General features: G+C 40.7%; 1 protein-coding gene across 1 annotated transcript; it reads right to left on the bottom strand.

Moving 5' to 3' along the window:
* On the bottom strand, positions 1–9,538 carry LOC127160133 (adenylosuccinate lyase). The gene is made up of 13 exons (XM_051102786.1): positions 9,286–9,538; positions 6,673–6,876; positions 6,215–6,259; positions 5,196–5,275; positions 3,218–3,389; positions 2,687–2,733; positions 2,438–2,528; positions 2,206–2,275; positions 1,976–2,123; positions 1,782–1,872; positions 1,569–1,658; positions 1,213–1,389; positions 1–1,113 (listed from the first exon to the last, which is right to left on the bottom strand). The coding sequence occupies exons 1-13, from the start codon at positions 9,430–9,432 to the stop codon at positions 1,027–1,029; spliced, it is 1,449 nt and encodes a 482-aa protein (XP_050958743.1). The 5' UTR covers positions 9,433–9,538; the 3' UTR covers positions 1–1,026.
* Between the last annotated feature and the right edge of the window lie 6,715 nt (positions 9,539–16,253).

The following is a 16,253-nucleotide window of genomic DNA, read 5'->3' as shown; positions in this document are numbered from 1 at the left end:
TTCTGACATTAGTAGTCAGACACTTTGAGTCAAAAGTTCACATAAACCCTAGAAAATCCTCAAAATGTTAATTATTTTACCAAAATAAGAGAGATCATGTAAAATTCATGTTTGTTTGTTTTTTTTTTTTTAGTACTGACCTGAATGAGGTATTTCACATAAAATATATTTACATATAGTCCACAAAAGAAAATAGTAATTATTGAAGTAATTTAATGATAATTGTTCATGAACAGTTAAACTGCCTGCTGTTCTTCAGAAAAATCCTTTAGGTCCCACAAATTCTTTGGTTTTTCAGCATTTTTGTGTATTTGAACCCTTTCAGGAGATCAATTTTTTTTTTTCCACACTGAGGACAACTGAGGGACTCATATGCAACTATTACAGAAGATTGAAACAGTCACTGATGCTTCAGAAGGAAAAACGATGCATTAAACTTTGGGTGTAAACTTTTGAACTGGAAGAATATGTGTACATTTTTCCTTATTTTGCTCAGAAGCTACAAAAGATACTAGCATGCTTCCAAGAATACAAAATAAGTTATATTTACCCTGATCAAATTCAAAAACTTTCCACCCCCGGCTCTTCGGCATCGTTTTTCCTTCTGGTGCATCAGTGTGCGTTTGAAACTTCTGTAATAGTTGCATATGAGTCTCTCAGTTGTCCTCAGTGTTAAAAGATGGATCTCAAAAATCATACAATCATTGTTAGAAAGGGTTCAAATACACAAAAATGATGAAAAACTAAAGAATTTGTGGGACCTGTAGGATTTTTCTGAACAGCAGGCAGTTTAAATGTTCAGGACAAACAAGGGACTCATGAACAACTATCACTAAATCATTACTAATATTTTCTCTTGTGGACTATATGTAAATGTCTTCTATGTGAAATGTCTTATCCAGGTTAGTACTAAATAAAAAAATAACATGCATTTTGTATGATCCCTCTTATTTTGGTAAAAATAATTTACATTTTACAGATTCTGCAAGGTGTATGAAAACTTTTGACTTCAACTGTATGTTTGTTTCAGAGCTCTAGTTCAATCTTCACATCCATTTTACTTTTGTATGGCTCTAGAACAGGCCTGACCTCCTCAGCCAAAAACCTCCTAACCTGAGACAAAGAGAAAGTGGAAAGGCATTACAGCTCACATCATTCATAAAAACATACATTTTGTGAAAATATAAGTAGCATTTAGTATTAGTAGTGTACCTGTTGTGGGGCTCGGCCAATAAAGGTTTTGGGGTCCAGTAAGGCGTCCAGCTGTCCAAGTATGGGGGTGAAATATGGATCAGCCTTAACCCGATCAATTAGGTCATTATCACCACCTTCCTGTTTTACTACAGCCGCAGCTTGCTGGGACAACACCCGAATCTTCTCATGGCAGTCCTGAATGTGTTTTCAGTACAGACAAAAACATCATTTTTCAAACATAAGCACAATAAAAATCAGCTTCTTTCATGCATGAAAGTCTGTTGTGCTTACAGAAAAATATTTACTATGTATGTAACATCATGGGCTGATTTGCCAAAGCAAATTCTAATTACAAGATGATATTCATTAATTACCTGTCTGTTTCCTCCAGCCTTTACCATGGCCATGATGATGTTTTCAGTAGCCATAAAGGGCAGCTCATAACGGATATGCCTCTCAATCACCTATAAAAAGTTTTTAAAAAAGTACTGTAGTTCATATAGTTAATTTGATTAAAATAAAGGAATAATTGCCCCAAAATTTTAAAACATTTGCTGAAATGAGATGTTTGCTGAGAGCATACACACCTTAGGATACACCACCAGCCCTTCAGTGATGTTCTGCAGAGTGCTGAGGATGATGTCCGCTGTGAGGAAGGACTCAGGCAATGAGATCCTCCTGAATACACGCAAAAAGAAAATCCTCTAAAGTTACATCTTCACAGAGTCAAATCGATGCAGTGCTACATCATATGGTCAGTCAACAGATTTCATAATAGTGCCTGTTAGCGCTGTCGTCCAGGGTTCTTTCCAGCCACTGCACTGCTGCTGTCTGCAGAGGGTCTGACACCAGCGCCATCAGGTGGCGAGCAAGACTACAGCAGCGCTCCGCACGCATGGGGTTTCTCTTGTACGGCATGGCACTTGAACCTACAGCCACAGACAAACATGACACATCAAAGGTTGATTTCATATATGATTATATTAAATTCTGTCTCACATACAAACTCACCAATCTGCTCTTTCTCAAACGGCTCCTCAATCTCTTTCTGATTAGCCAACAGACGGATATCAGTGCAAATCTACAACCACACAAAAAAACATGAAGAAAATCATGATTGAGAAAAGGAGGTTTTCTAATCAAACAAATTATGTTAGTTGCTGTTCTGTGACCGCTGTAGACTGTTACAGCAGCTTGTTTACAAATGCATAAAGCTGATCTAGGGTCATTATTCGTGTCTGACCTTATGTACGGTGGCTCCGAGGCTGGCCAACACACAGAGTGTGTCGATATCCACCTTACGACTGTATGTTTGACCCGTCACCAGGTATGATCTGGTATGAAAAAAGAGGAATTGATTAACCATGTGCACATAAAATCATGTACAATGTAAGATTCCAGCCAACAACACACTACTGAATAACATGAACCATTTAGAAGATATCTGAAGCTTTTAGTAAACAAATTTAGAAAGCAAATAACAAAAGCGTACTTTTTAAATCCAGCCTTCTCAGTGACCTTCCTATCCAACTCCTCCACCTAACAGAGAAAACAGTCAAAACTGATAATGTTATTTCAACCACAGAGTAAACCACAACGATATGATGTTATTGACATTCAGGATACAAAGATTGAGGTCAGTCATTTTTTAATACTCATGAAAAAAAGTGTTATACTCATCAAGACTGCATGTATTTGATCCAAAAAGTAGAGTTAAATTAGTAACATTATGAAGTAATATTTTTCATGAACAAAGTTCACATAAACAGTATCCATTCAAAACAGATTCTTTGTAGCAATATAAAAGTGTTTACTGTCACTTCTAAACAATTTTATGCAATCTTGCTGAATACATGAATTAACTCATATTATATAGTGAAATAATACTGTACTTACCGCTTTTGTACGGTAGTGTATATAGTTTTTATGCTGAAGACACAGTACACACTAAGTATGAAGCAAGCCAGTGCTGAGGCATATAAATCACAGAGCCAGCCGTTGATTTTCATGCAGCTGCATTCACCTTCTCATGATCCCCATCAAAGAGCTGCAGGAAGCTGGCCTGAGTGCCTGTGGTTCCTTTGACGCCCCGGAATCGCAGGTCGTCTCTTGCACGCTGAAGATTACGCATGTCCATGACCAGATCCTGCAGCCACAGACAAGCACGCTTCCCCACTGTAGTCAGCTGAGCTGGTCTGACAAAAAGATGGGGATGAGGAGAAGAACAATAAACTCAAAACCAGCCTAATATTGTTGTTTTAAAATGTAGAATGCAAAATCAGTATGGAATATAATGTTGTGCATGTTACAACATACAGTCATGGGAAAAAGTTAGGACACACTATTGAATTCCATGGTTTTCCGTATCAGGACATCATTAAAACAAAACTGGTCCTTGGCCGCTCTTAAAATTTCGAAAATAAAACCTCAGATGAACAACAACACATGACAAATTGCACCGTGTCATTATTTACTGAACAAAAATAAAGCCAAAATGGAAAAGCCATGTGTGACAAAGTTAGGACATTCTTACTGTTAACATTGGATTTAAGAGGGTAAATAACAGACAAGCACTGCTAATCAAATACCTTTGATTAACCGATCATCAGCAAGTCTGAGCACCTCTATAAAAGCATAAGCTTTGGCAGTTTGCTGGTCTGGAGTCTTCAGGTGTGTGTTAACACAATGCCAAGGAGGAAAGACATCAGCAAATCAACTATTTGATGTTATTCACAGGTGGAAGACATTTAAAACAGACACCTCTCCTTCCAGGAGTGGACGTCCCAGAAAATTCACCCCAAGATCAGACCGTGTAAAGCTCAGAGAAATGGCAGACAACCCAAGAACTACACCTCAGACTCTACAGGCCTCAGTTCACATGTTAAATGATAAAGTTCATGACAATATCATTAGAAAAATATGGGACAAAAATGGCATGTTTGGAAGGCTTGGCAGAAGAAAGCATCTTCTATATAAAAAAAAAAAACAATGCAGCACAGTTTAGGTCTGCAAAGTTGCATCTGAACAAAACAAGTCTTCTAGAATAATGTCCTTTAAACAGACGAGACCGACGTGGAGATGTTTGGCCATAATGCACAGCACCAAGTTTGGTAAAAACCTAAAGAGCATATCAGCACAAACACCTCATATCAAAAGACAAACATGCTGGAGGAGGGCTGGTCATTTTGGGCTTGTTTTGTAGCCACAGGACCTGGGCACCTCACAGTCATTGAGTTGGCCATGAACTCCTCTGTATGTCAAAGTGTTCTAGAGTCAAATGTGAAGGCATTTGTCCGACATCTAATGTTGGGCCAAAATTGGGTCATGCAACAGGACAATGATCCCAAACACACCGGAAAATCTACAACAGAATGGCTGAAAAGAACAGAATTAAGGTGTTGCAATAGCCCAGTCAAAGTCCAGAGCTCATCCTGACTCAAATGCTGTGGTGAGAGCTACATACGCAAATGCCCACAAATCTCAATAAACTGGAGCAACGTTGAAAAGAAGAGTGGTCCAAATTCCTCCAGAACAATGTGAGAGACTGATAAAGTCACACAGCAAATGAATGCTGCAAGTTATTGCTGCTACAGGCAGTTGACTCATAGGGTGTCCTAACTTTGTCACACATGGCCTTTCCCTCTTAGCTGTATTTTTCTTAAATAAATAATGACACTGTGTGATATGCCATGTGATGATGTTTATCTGAGAATTTATTTTCCAAATTTTAAGACCTGCCAAGGACCAGATAATTTTTTATTATGTCCTGATACAGAAAACCATAAAATTTAATAGGGTGTCCAAACTTTTTCACATGACTGTAAGTGAATTTTGAAGGGTGAGTGGGATTTGTCAGAGTTGACATGGACAAATCATAAATGAATAGAAGACAAGGAGGAAGAAAAAAAGATGGTAGAAAAGTTCATTTTACATGCAAACTCCAAACATGCTATAATACCTAACTATTTGTTTGTGAGGTCTGCTACATGCATTAAACTCACTGATAATGAGTGAAGCCTAAAGTCGGCAGTTCAGCATATTCCTCTGCAAATTTAGCCAGCCTGTCTATGACACGAGCCAACTATAAGAGAGACAGAAAGAGAATGTTTACTGCGGTGGATGGGAATCATGCACTGAAAATAAAATAAAACTGAACTAAAAAACTGAAATAAACATGAAACTTAAACAGTAATATTAAAAACAAATACAAAATTTAAATTAAGACAAAGTATTAAAAACTGAAAATACTAATAAAAGCTATTATTATATTTAAATTATACCAAAATAACACTGATGGAGGACTAGAATCCAAACCCTTAAGACCTTTGTTCATCTTTGGAACACAAATTAAGATAATTTTGATGAAATCCGAGAGCTTTTTGACCCTGCATAGAAAGCAATGCAACTGACACATTCAAGGCCCAGAAAGGTAGTAAAGACACTGTTAAAATATTCCATGTGACATCAGTGGTTCAATTGTTTGATATAAAGCAACGAGAATACTTTTTGTTTGCAAAGAAAAAAACAACAATGATGGCCGTTATACATCAAAACGTCGTCTCCTGGGTCGGCAGTACCACACGCATACATTGTGTTACTCTGGTGAACGCACGTCAAAGACTGCCACAGAAGAGAAGAAACTGCTGAATAAAGTTGTTGTTTTTTTTGTGCACAAAAAGTATTCTCGTAGCTTCAAAACATTAAGGTTGAACCACTGATGTCACATGGATTATTTTAACAATGTCTTTACTACTTTTCTGGGCCTTGAATGTGGTAGTTGTGTTGCTGTCTATGCAGAGTCAAAGTTCTTGGATTTCATCAACAATATCTTAATTTGTGTTCTGAAGATGAACAAAGTTCTTACAGGTTTGGAACGACATGAGAGTGAGCAATTAATGACAGAATTTTCATTTTTGGGTGAACTATATCTTTAATACAATACAAAATGGCACTTCTAAGCACATTCACAAGCATCATTAGTTTTAATTGAAATGGTAAATATCAGAAAGTAGCAGGATACCTTGGGTAGCAGGATATCAAATCCATCACGCAGCATTATCAGATCCTACAGATAAAACACACACACACACATACATTTAATAAGGTAATCTTCAACATTTTTTTTTTTTTTAAATAAAATTGACTAAAAATGAATTTGCGCTTCCTCTATATCAGACATACTCAAATCTGGCTAGCGAGATCAACTTTCCTGCAGAGTTACTCTAACCCTAATCAAACACACCTGAACGTGCTCGTCAGTGTCTTCAGGATCATTCGAAAATCACAGGTAGGTGAGTTTGATCAGGGTTGGAGCTAAACTCTGCAGCAAAGTGGATCTTACGAGCCAGATTAGAGGATCACTGCTCTATATCCATTCTGCTCAGAAAAGGAGTCCATGGAAGAAATCCAGAAGTCCATGGAGTGCAATCAATAGCAAACAAAGTAACAAATAATGACATGGTAATACTTTGGCCTCACCGTATTGTCTCCCACATAACAGGAAGTGGCACCCAAGTGGATGATGGGAGCAGCAGTGGGACAGCAGTGAGCGAATGTGTGAACATGTGCCATGACATCATGCCTCAACTTCTTCTCTTCCACTGCAGCTACGCCAAAATCAATGTCATCCCAGTGAGCCTTCATCTCGCTCAACTGGGCATCGGTTATGGGGAGACCCAATTCCTGCAGAGAAGATATTACACAGATAAAGAGATATACTGAATCCGTGATGAAACGGAAGTAGCAAAAGTAGCAAAATTGTGTATTCTCATTTCTATTAATTTTATGTTACATTTAACACCTAACTCTTGCTTAAAGTTCATCTTTAGTAGAGACATAATATATGAAGACTGCAATCTTAAAATAAATATCCATTTGAATGTGTTATCTTTTAATTACTTGTAGCCTATAAATAACTGATTTTGTTTTTTTTAGTATTTTAAAAATTATAATAATTTTTGTTTTAATAAAAACACTACAAGTACAACATTACAAAATGTGTTACAGTAATAAGCATAAATAAGAAATAAGCATTTCTCTTCATCTTTAGCAATACACAGAGACAGGCTAAAGGTCAACCCACAAGAGCCACTCTCCTGTTACCCTGACATTTACATTAGTTATTTTGGAAATGCACACACACTTTCCCAGGGCTTCGTCTAGTACTGTTTGTGCCTTAGTGTGTCCCAAGGACTAGATTAGTCAAGCTCTGCAGCGTAACTTCATTTTCAGAGCATGAATCATACGAGCAGAGAACAGAATCCTGTTTGTCGCAACAGGTCAGAGAATGACCACCATGTGACCACATGACTGTGTTCAATTAAGGCGATAACCAACATGACTGTGGTCTTTATTTGCAGCTTTATCACAGATCACAGAATCTTAAATTCACAGAGTTCTTGATTTCTTCTCACAAATCAAGCAGACAAACAGTTTGACGGTTTACCCATATCAGCTAAAGTAGCAAATTCCACAGGTCTAAACTCAATTATACCCATTTCTAATCAGGTCAACTATTGTTAGTCTCAGCAACTGAATATCTGTTATCTGAATTTGAGGGTTTTCTTCTAATACTAGTCCTTATGTTATCTTTTAAATGGCTTACTAGGACCTTACCAGGTTTGAGAAATTTAGTGACATATGTGACCCTGGACCACAAAGCACGTCATAAGTAGCTCAGGTATATTCGCAGCAACAGCCAACAATACACTGTAGACACACACAGATTTTTTTAATGCCAAAATCATTAGGATATTAATGAAGACATTTTGTAAATTTCCTAATGGTCATTTCCCTGTAAATATATCAAAACTTAATTTTTGATTATTAATATGCATTGCTAAAAACTAATTTTCAAATAGTTGTATCTCTGCCAAATATTGTCCTATCCCAACAAACCATACATCAGTGGAAAGTTTTCAAAAACTGACCCTTATGACTGGTTTTGTGGTTCAGGGTCAGATTTAACCTGACACATACAGAGCTACATACACTAGACATATCATGACCCAGTTAACAGGTGTAAGATATAAAATGCATATACAAATAGCATGTAAGGGTTACTAAACCTACTACAATAAACATACTACCTACAAAAATACACCAATACAAATGATCATAGCATTGCAGTAGTTTTAGACACATTGCCATGGTAATATTATGTTTCTTTTTAGACTTGTTCCATAGTAAACCCATAAATAGACGTACATTGGACTATCATGTACAAAATACAATGGTAATGTTACATATTTAAAGCAACCACTTATAACTATTAGGGATGTCACAATACTCAATATAATATTGAACCGTTCGGTACGACATCCACGGTTCAATACGCGCTTGTGAATTGCGGTTTTTCGGTTTTGCATTTAAATAACTTCCTTGTTTTATTTCTCTCGGTATTTGCTTATTTCACGTGCTGAAATGAGGAAACACTTCCCCGCTTATATTTGAAAAAGCAACACATGCAGAGCATCTTCCATTATAATGACATGCAATGACAAGCCTTTCTAAACCTGTTGTCCAACAAAAGAGTTGTAAAAACAAAAGTTATAAAAAACATAACAAAAACATAACTTTAAAAGCATAAAAGAAAAATTGATTATTTTGACCCATACAATGTATTTTTGGCTATTGCTACAAATACAGTAATTTTAGGACAGCTTTGATGAAAGGTTTTGAACCACTTCAAAAGATGACTACTATATACCCGTGCTTTTGTGGTCCAGAGTCACATATTAACCACCACTTACAAACAACTCCAAGGTGTTGTTGTTGTTTCTATAGCATGGCACATACATTATGATATATATTAAAAGTAACGTTGCTACCTAATACCATCAATGTACTATGGTACAACCACAGTACTTTTTGTTTGGACAGTCAGGTCCATTTGTAAAATATAAAACATTGTTAAATATACGTAAATCTCATGTCCACCCTTTCAAACTATTTTTAGACTAAGAAAGTTGGCAACTTGAGACTCCCACTCACTCAAGGTCAAAAACTTAAGACAGAGTCACACTTGGCATTCAGAGAATCACAATCCCAACAAAACGAATCTACAGACAGTCTATTGAAAAAAAAACTGACTTTTTGGGCCTCAGCAAGGTAAATCCACAATTGTCTCCATGTAGAGAATTTGTTCTTATCGCTGAAGTTGTAGGCCATCTCTTTGCTGGCATACCGGGACACCAGCGGTGAGCGATATTTCATGAACTCTTCCCCGGATCCGTCCATTACAGCAGTTAATTAAAATCCCCAGAGCCGCGGTAACAGATCACACGAGGACTGCGAATAAGACCCCCTCTGCTCCGTTTTCTTCTTCTTCTAGAGTTTAATGGCGGTTGGGAGAGCGACTGAAAAGGTGCATTCCCGCCACCTACTGGAAAGGAGTGTGAAGCGCATAATGGTAGGGAAACCTTCTTCTTCCTCTTCTTCTTCTTCTTCTTCTTCTTTGACTGTTTTATGGCGGTTGGCAAACGAGCTGCCTGGTGCATTTACCGCCACCAACTGGACAGGAGTGTGGAGCGTAGATTGGGAGTTAGTGAAAAACAAAAACTCAAAAAAAAAAAAAAAAACACACACCTTTTATAGTAACAAAAATAAAAGAAAAAGAAATTAAAAATGATTACCTTGATATAAGCCTATATTCTATGGAACAAACCGGTTTCTCTGAGAAAAGACATTCCTGCATTGCTTAGTGATTCTGAAAACTCCACTCTTTCCCTGTAATACTTTGTACACTGAGTCAGTACATGTTCAGCTGTTTCTGGTGTTCCACACTGTGCACAGTTACCGGATTCTCTTTTGCCTATGGTGTATAATGAATGATTAAGGGATGTGTGCCCTATTCGGAGTCTGGTTATAATAGAGTCCTCCTTTCTACTTCCATAGCTATTTCTCTCAGTGCCCACTTTGTTTTGAATATTATATAAATGTCTCCCTTTTGTCTCGTTGTCCCAGTTCTTTTGGTAAGGAAGCCTGAAACAAGAACAGAGAGAAAAAAAAAAAAAAACTTAACCTTAAATTCTGTTAATCAATCCTGTTTCTCTCAAATCTAAAAATAATTCATTATAAATTGTAGATTGCATTGGTCCATCTCCCAGTAAAATCGGAAGTGCCAAAAAATTTATTCCAAAATTACTTAGAACTTGAATTCATTTAAATCTTGTTCTTTCATATCCCGCACACTTAATGAGTACATGTCCTATTGTTTCCGCTTGATCACATTTTTTGCAGTTTCCGGTTTCATGCTTCCCTATCAGGGTTGGGGTCAGTTCAGGAATGAACTCAACAATTCCAATTCAAAGAAGGAAATGGAATTGGAATTGGAATTCAACAACAATTACAGGAAACAGAGTTGGAATTGAATTGGAATTACAGGAAGTGGAATTCAATTCAGGGAAATTCCACTGAATTCCGTTTATTGCTGTTTCTGAGCATTTATTTGTGATTGCATTTAGAGACATACATTTGAACTTTATTTATGATGCTTTACAAATACCAAGTAATGTATGAAATAGAGTTGATCAAATGCAAGTAAATAAAAATGAGAACTGTACATTATGAATTAATAATTGAATGACAGTGGTGCTAAGTTTCTGGATGTACTATACATTCAATATATGATTACCACATAATATATGTCTCAACTCACAAAAAAAATGAGTCATGTTCATTCATGTATTTCATTCACTTTTTATTGCATCGAATTATCATCATCCTGAAATTTGGTATCGCTAAGACTGCATCTCTCAGGCCTAAATATCTCAAGTGGAATTTAGTGGAATTTATTTGATTTCAATTCTGTTTCCTGACATTCCAATTCAATTCCAATTCCATTTCCTGTCAGCTGCATGCAATTCCAATTCCATTCCAGGAAGTGAATTGGAATTTACCATTCATTCTCAATTCAATTCATGAATGGCCCCAACCCTGTTCCCTATTCTATGTAGTGCTTGGTTTAATGAACAATGTCCAATGCACATTCTTGTTATTTATACATCCTCTTTCCTCTTTCCATATTGTAATGAATGCTGAGGACTTTGTTTTGTTGGCTTTAGTCCAGCCTATTTGGGTTTGGTTGTAACGCATTCCCCTCCCATTGATGGAGGACAGAGATGATTGAACTTACCTGGATCAGAGGAAACGTCTCAGGTTACGTATTTAACCTTGGTTCCCTGAGAAGAGAACAAGACACTGCGTCCTCTAGGGGGCACTATGGGGAACGCCATCTCCGTGACCCGTGTCTGAAGCCTACATACAAAAACGTCAACAAAGTTTGCCGGCAACAGCCTATGACGTCACTACCGGTGCGACCACAGTATAAAAGGACGCTAGTAGAACAGGACGGTCGCTTCTTCGTCTGAAGCTCACATCCGAAGCATGGCGAAGAGACTAGAGGACGCAGTGTCTCGTTCCCTTCTCAGGGAACCAAGATTACATACGTAACCTGAGACGTTCACTTTCGAGGAACTCGAACTGCATCCTCTAGGGGGCACTATGGGGAACGGTTATACCCACGCTGCCATGCTGAGGGGAGTGCTTGTCATCATAGAGGTGAGCACTAAGTACCAACTCCCTAAGCTTTAAGGGAGTTTCCCCTGAGATGTAGTGACGGCTGTCAGTGACATATCCCCTACGGCCAGAGCCTGGGCTGCATACCCCAACTTACCTGCAAGGGTCAGAACACTGGACCCGGGGTAGAGCCTCAAGCTTGGAAACCGAGGTATTCCTTTAAGGGGATACGGCCAAGTGCCTAGGATTACCTAGGTTGGCCTGTCACCCAGGAGCTACCGCAGCTCTGCAAGGTTCCTTCAGGAGCCGTATTACAGAATGCAAGTGGTAACTCCCTGCTCAAAGCGGTTGAGCCTGAATAAAGCACGCGCTGGGACTAGCGCACGTAATACCGTTCCTTTAGCCTGGCAGATGCTCTGAAGTGGGACCCTAGTCGGGGTTCTAACCATCTCGAGAAAGGGTACGGGCAATAGCGAGTGAATCGCTTACCATAAAGTATTTTAGAATGGACGCAGAACTCCGGTGCATTCCATACCATTCCTTAGAAAAGTGGCCAAAGGTTCGTGTGCGCACTTACCATATACATGGATTTGAGAAAGCGCCCAAAGGTTCGTGTGGGCCTTACCATAAGAATGGATTTTTAGACGTACCATTGAGAAACGGTGAAATAAGAAGACCCTCAGAGTGAGGGAAGCATTGCCAGCATAACAAGGCTCTAAGGGGAAGGCAGTAAGGGCAAATCTCAGTTGCCCAATAGGGCAATGCTCAAAGCAAACCCTCAAAGGGGGGGAGCATACTATGCCAAACAGACAGTAGCTGCCGCTACTGTGTATTAAAACTGCCATAGAGCCGATACACTTAACCAAAAAGGGAAGGCAGTGTATCGGGACAGGCTTCTACTCCCTAGACAGGAGGAGCCACTGATCCCCCAAGGGGGGACGAGCTCTCAGCAAACCCTTTCCGTAGAGAGGGGAGCATCGTCGCGCCCTGTAAAGGAGCCTTGGACGAGATCTGATCCCGGCGATCAGTTCCTTTGGCCTGAGTGGAAGGCAGTAAGGGCGAACCTTAGTTGCCCGATAGGGCAATGCTCAAAGCAAACCCTCGATGGGAGGGGAGCATACTGCACCAAGCAGACAGTAGCCGCCACTATCTGTCTAATAATACTGCCATAGAGCCGATACATTTAACCAAAATAGAAGGTAGTGTATCGGGACAGGCTTCTACTCCCGAGAGACGGGAGGAACACCTGATCCCCTCAGGGGGGACGAGCTCTCAGCAAAACCTTTCTGTAGAGAGGGGAGCATCGTCGCGCCCTGTAAAGGAGCCTTGGACGAGATCTGATCCCGGCGATCGGTTCCTTTGGCCTGAGTGGAAGGCAGTAAGGGCGAACCTTAGTTGCCCGATAGGGCAATGCTCAAAGCAAACCCTCGATGGGAGGGGAGCATACTGCACCAAGCAGACAGTAGCCGCCACTATCTGTCTAATAATACTGCCATAGAGCCGATACATTTAACCAAAATAGAAGGTAGTGTATCGGGACAGGCTTCTACTCCCGAGAGACGGGAGGAACACCTGATCCCCTCAGGGGGGACGAGCTCTCAGCAAACCCTTTCCGTAGAGAGGGGAGCATCGTTGCTCCCTGTAAAGGAGCCTTGGACGAGGTCTGATCCCGGCGATCAGTTCCTTTGGCCTGAGTGGAAGGCAGTAAGGGCGAACCTTAGTTGCCCGATAGGGCCATGCTCAAAGCAATCCCTCGATAGGAGGGGGGCATACTGCACCAAGCAGACAGTAGCCGCCGCTATCTGTCTAATAATACTGCCATAGAGCCGATACATTTAACCAAAATAGAAGGTAGTGTATCGGGACAGGCTTCTACTCCCGAGAAACGGGAGGAACACCTGATCCACTCAGGGGGGACGAGCTCTCAGCAAACCCTTTCCGTAGAAAGGGGAGCATCGTCGCGCCCTGTAAAGGAGGCCTTGGAAGAGATCTGATCATGGAGATCTTTTTCTAGATCTGATCCCGACGATCAGTTCCTTTGGCCTAAGGGGAAGGCAGTAAGGGCGAACCTTAGTTGCCCGGTAGGGCAATGCTCAAAGCAAACCCTCGAAGGGAGAGGAGCATACTGCTCCAAGCAGACAGTAGCACAACTGACTGTCTAATAATACTGCCATAGAGCCGATACATTTAACCAAAATAGAAGATAGTGTATCGGGACAGGCTTCTACTCCCGAGAGACGGGAGGAACACCTGACCCCCCAAGGGGGGACGAGCTCTCAGCAAACCCTTTCCGTAAAAAGGGGAGCATCTAGGCACCCTGTAAAGAAAGCCTCGGAAGAGATCACAGAGATCAGATGTGATGGGGAGTCACCTCTATAAGACTGCACAGAGAACAGTAGCGTCCCCAGCCCTCGGGCTGTGCTGCGGGTATTCTCTTATGCCATTCTCACCCCACACAGACCTGTGCTTACCATCTCAATGGAAAGCATGGGCCCCGCTCTATCAAGGCCCGCAGAACCTCGAGAACAAGGGCCAAGAATGTAGCCAAAGGCTCCTCAGAGCACCCAGAGAGTGCGATTATGAGCGCGATTTGGCGTAGCTTGTCAGTGATTTACGGCTCTGTGTATAAATTACGCATGTGATGGAGCTTTACTACTAATCAAAGTACCGACTTCATTGACTAAGCGTGCCTCACAATATCGTGCGATTAATCGTGCAGCCCTACCTGGAGGTAGGACCATAGCCCTAGATGTAGTGCTGTAGTGGGGACCTGAAAGTTTCCCAATCGATATACCGAAGGCAGATCCAGGCAACCAGACCATAACCATGGTCGAAGACCAGAGGGGGGTGCTCGAAGAGGACCTACCAAAGGAAACACACAAGACAGGTCCCAGAAATATAGCATGGTTAGACACATAACAAGGGATCCTACTCACCCACCGTGGTTCCCACGCATGACTCCAGTTAGTCCGGTAGACCCTCTTGAGAAACTGCCCAGACCATCATAGTGGGTCATCTACTTATAACCCTAGCAGGGGAGATAACACCATCTAGGCAGGGGCACAGGGAGATCACTGCTTAAAAACCCTATGAAGGGGAGCAATCACCGAGTTAACAGAAAGGGGAACCAACCAAGATTGACCTGACCACAAAGAATGGGCGGTCTACCTACATCCCAGGCAGGGGAGACAGCACTTACCTGGCTAAGAGCTCAAAGAGACCGCTACTTGGAAACCCTAGGAAGGGGAGCGATCACCGAGCTAACACCTGGCTCCAGCAGTGGGCTGTCAAACTATAACCCCAAAAGGGAGGACAGCACCATCTCAGCAGGTTCCAGAAAGCTGCTATTAAGAGCACAAAACAAGGGTCTTAACTAGCACTAGGTCTGCGCAAACAACCGGACGCGACTACTGTGCACATCCCAGCAGCAACGCCAGTCTTGCGACCAGCCACAAACCCCCACCACGCTGAGCCAGACGGCGCGGCACCCACCACACAGGGCCACAGCCCACCGACAAGCCACGCAACACTGGGACTCCCACGCTGATGTGGACTCAGCACGAGTGATTTCTTTCTCGAGACCCCAGGGTGGGGTCTTGTTTCATGGAGACGGAGAAGTGTTTTGCATTTTAATCAACTTCTGTGTTGTACATGTGTGGGTATGAGTGTGTATGTCTTTGTGAAAGAGTGTTTGTTTTAAAGTTTATATGAACATGATCACTTTGTATGTGCTGAGCTAGGGGGAAACTGAGTCGATCTTTCTATCACTTGAAATGATTTGTGTGAACACGATTTTTTAGCATGAAGTGTGGGGCAGGATTAATCACTGGAGTGTAGTGAAGTGCAGTGCTGATTGTCACCTGGTTCACACTGTTTGCCCTAGCAAACAGTGAATAAAATGTTATTTCTGAATAACATTGTCAATAAAGTAAGCTGTTTTTCTATCAAGTTCTTTGGCGTTGATGCACCTCTTTGTCCTCCACCTCAATTTGTATATGTTTTAGAGCATGTTTAGCCAGTATATCTGCCTCCTCATTTCCCTTCACCCCCATATGCAAAGGTACCCACAAGAAGTCTACAATGAGTCCAGATTGTCTTACTCTAAATAAACTCTGCATCACTTCATATATCAAATCTTGTCTTGCTAAAGATGTTCCACTGGACAAGCTATTAAGGGATGAAAGGGAATCGGTGCATATCACTTATCGAGTTGGTTGAACTTCTTCTATCCATTGAAGAGCAAGCATGATTGCTATCAATTCTGCAGTAAACACAGAAATGTGATCTGAGGTTCTTTTTGATATTTTAATGCTGAAGTGGGGAATGAAAACTGCTGCTGCTGTTTTCCCTGATTCTGATTCCTTTGATCCATTCATATATATTTGTACTGCACTATAATATGTTTGATTAATATATTGCTGTATTGTTGAACTTTCAAATAAATTTGTTTCCTTATGTTTTTCTTCATGTAACTGAAAATCAACTGATGGCATCGGAAAAAGCCATGGAGGTATTGCTGATATAGCTACAGTAGGAGCAAT

Source organism: Labeo rohita, chromosome 3 (assembly GCF_022985175.1).
Source record: "Labeo rohita strain BAU-BD-2019 chromosome 3, IGBB_LRoh.1.0, whole genome shotgun sequence".
Taxonomy (NCBI): domain Eukaryota; kingdom Metazoa; phylum Chordata; class Actinopteri; order Cypriniformes; family Cyprinidae; genus Labeo; species Labeo rohita.
This window is presented reverse-complemented; position numbering and strand designations above follow the sequence as displayed.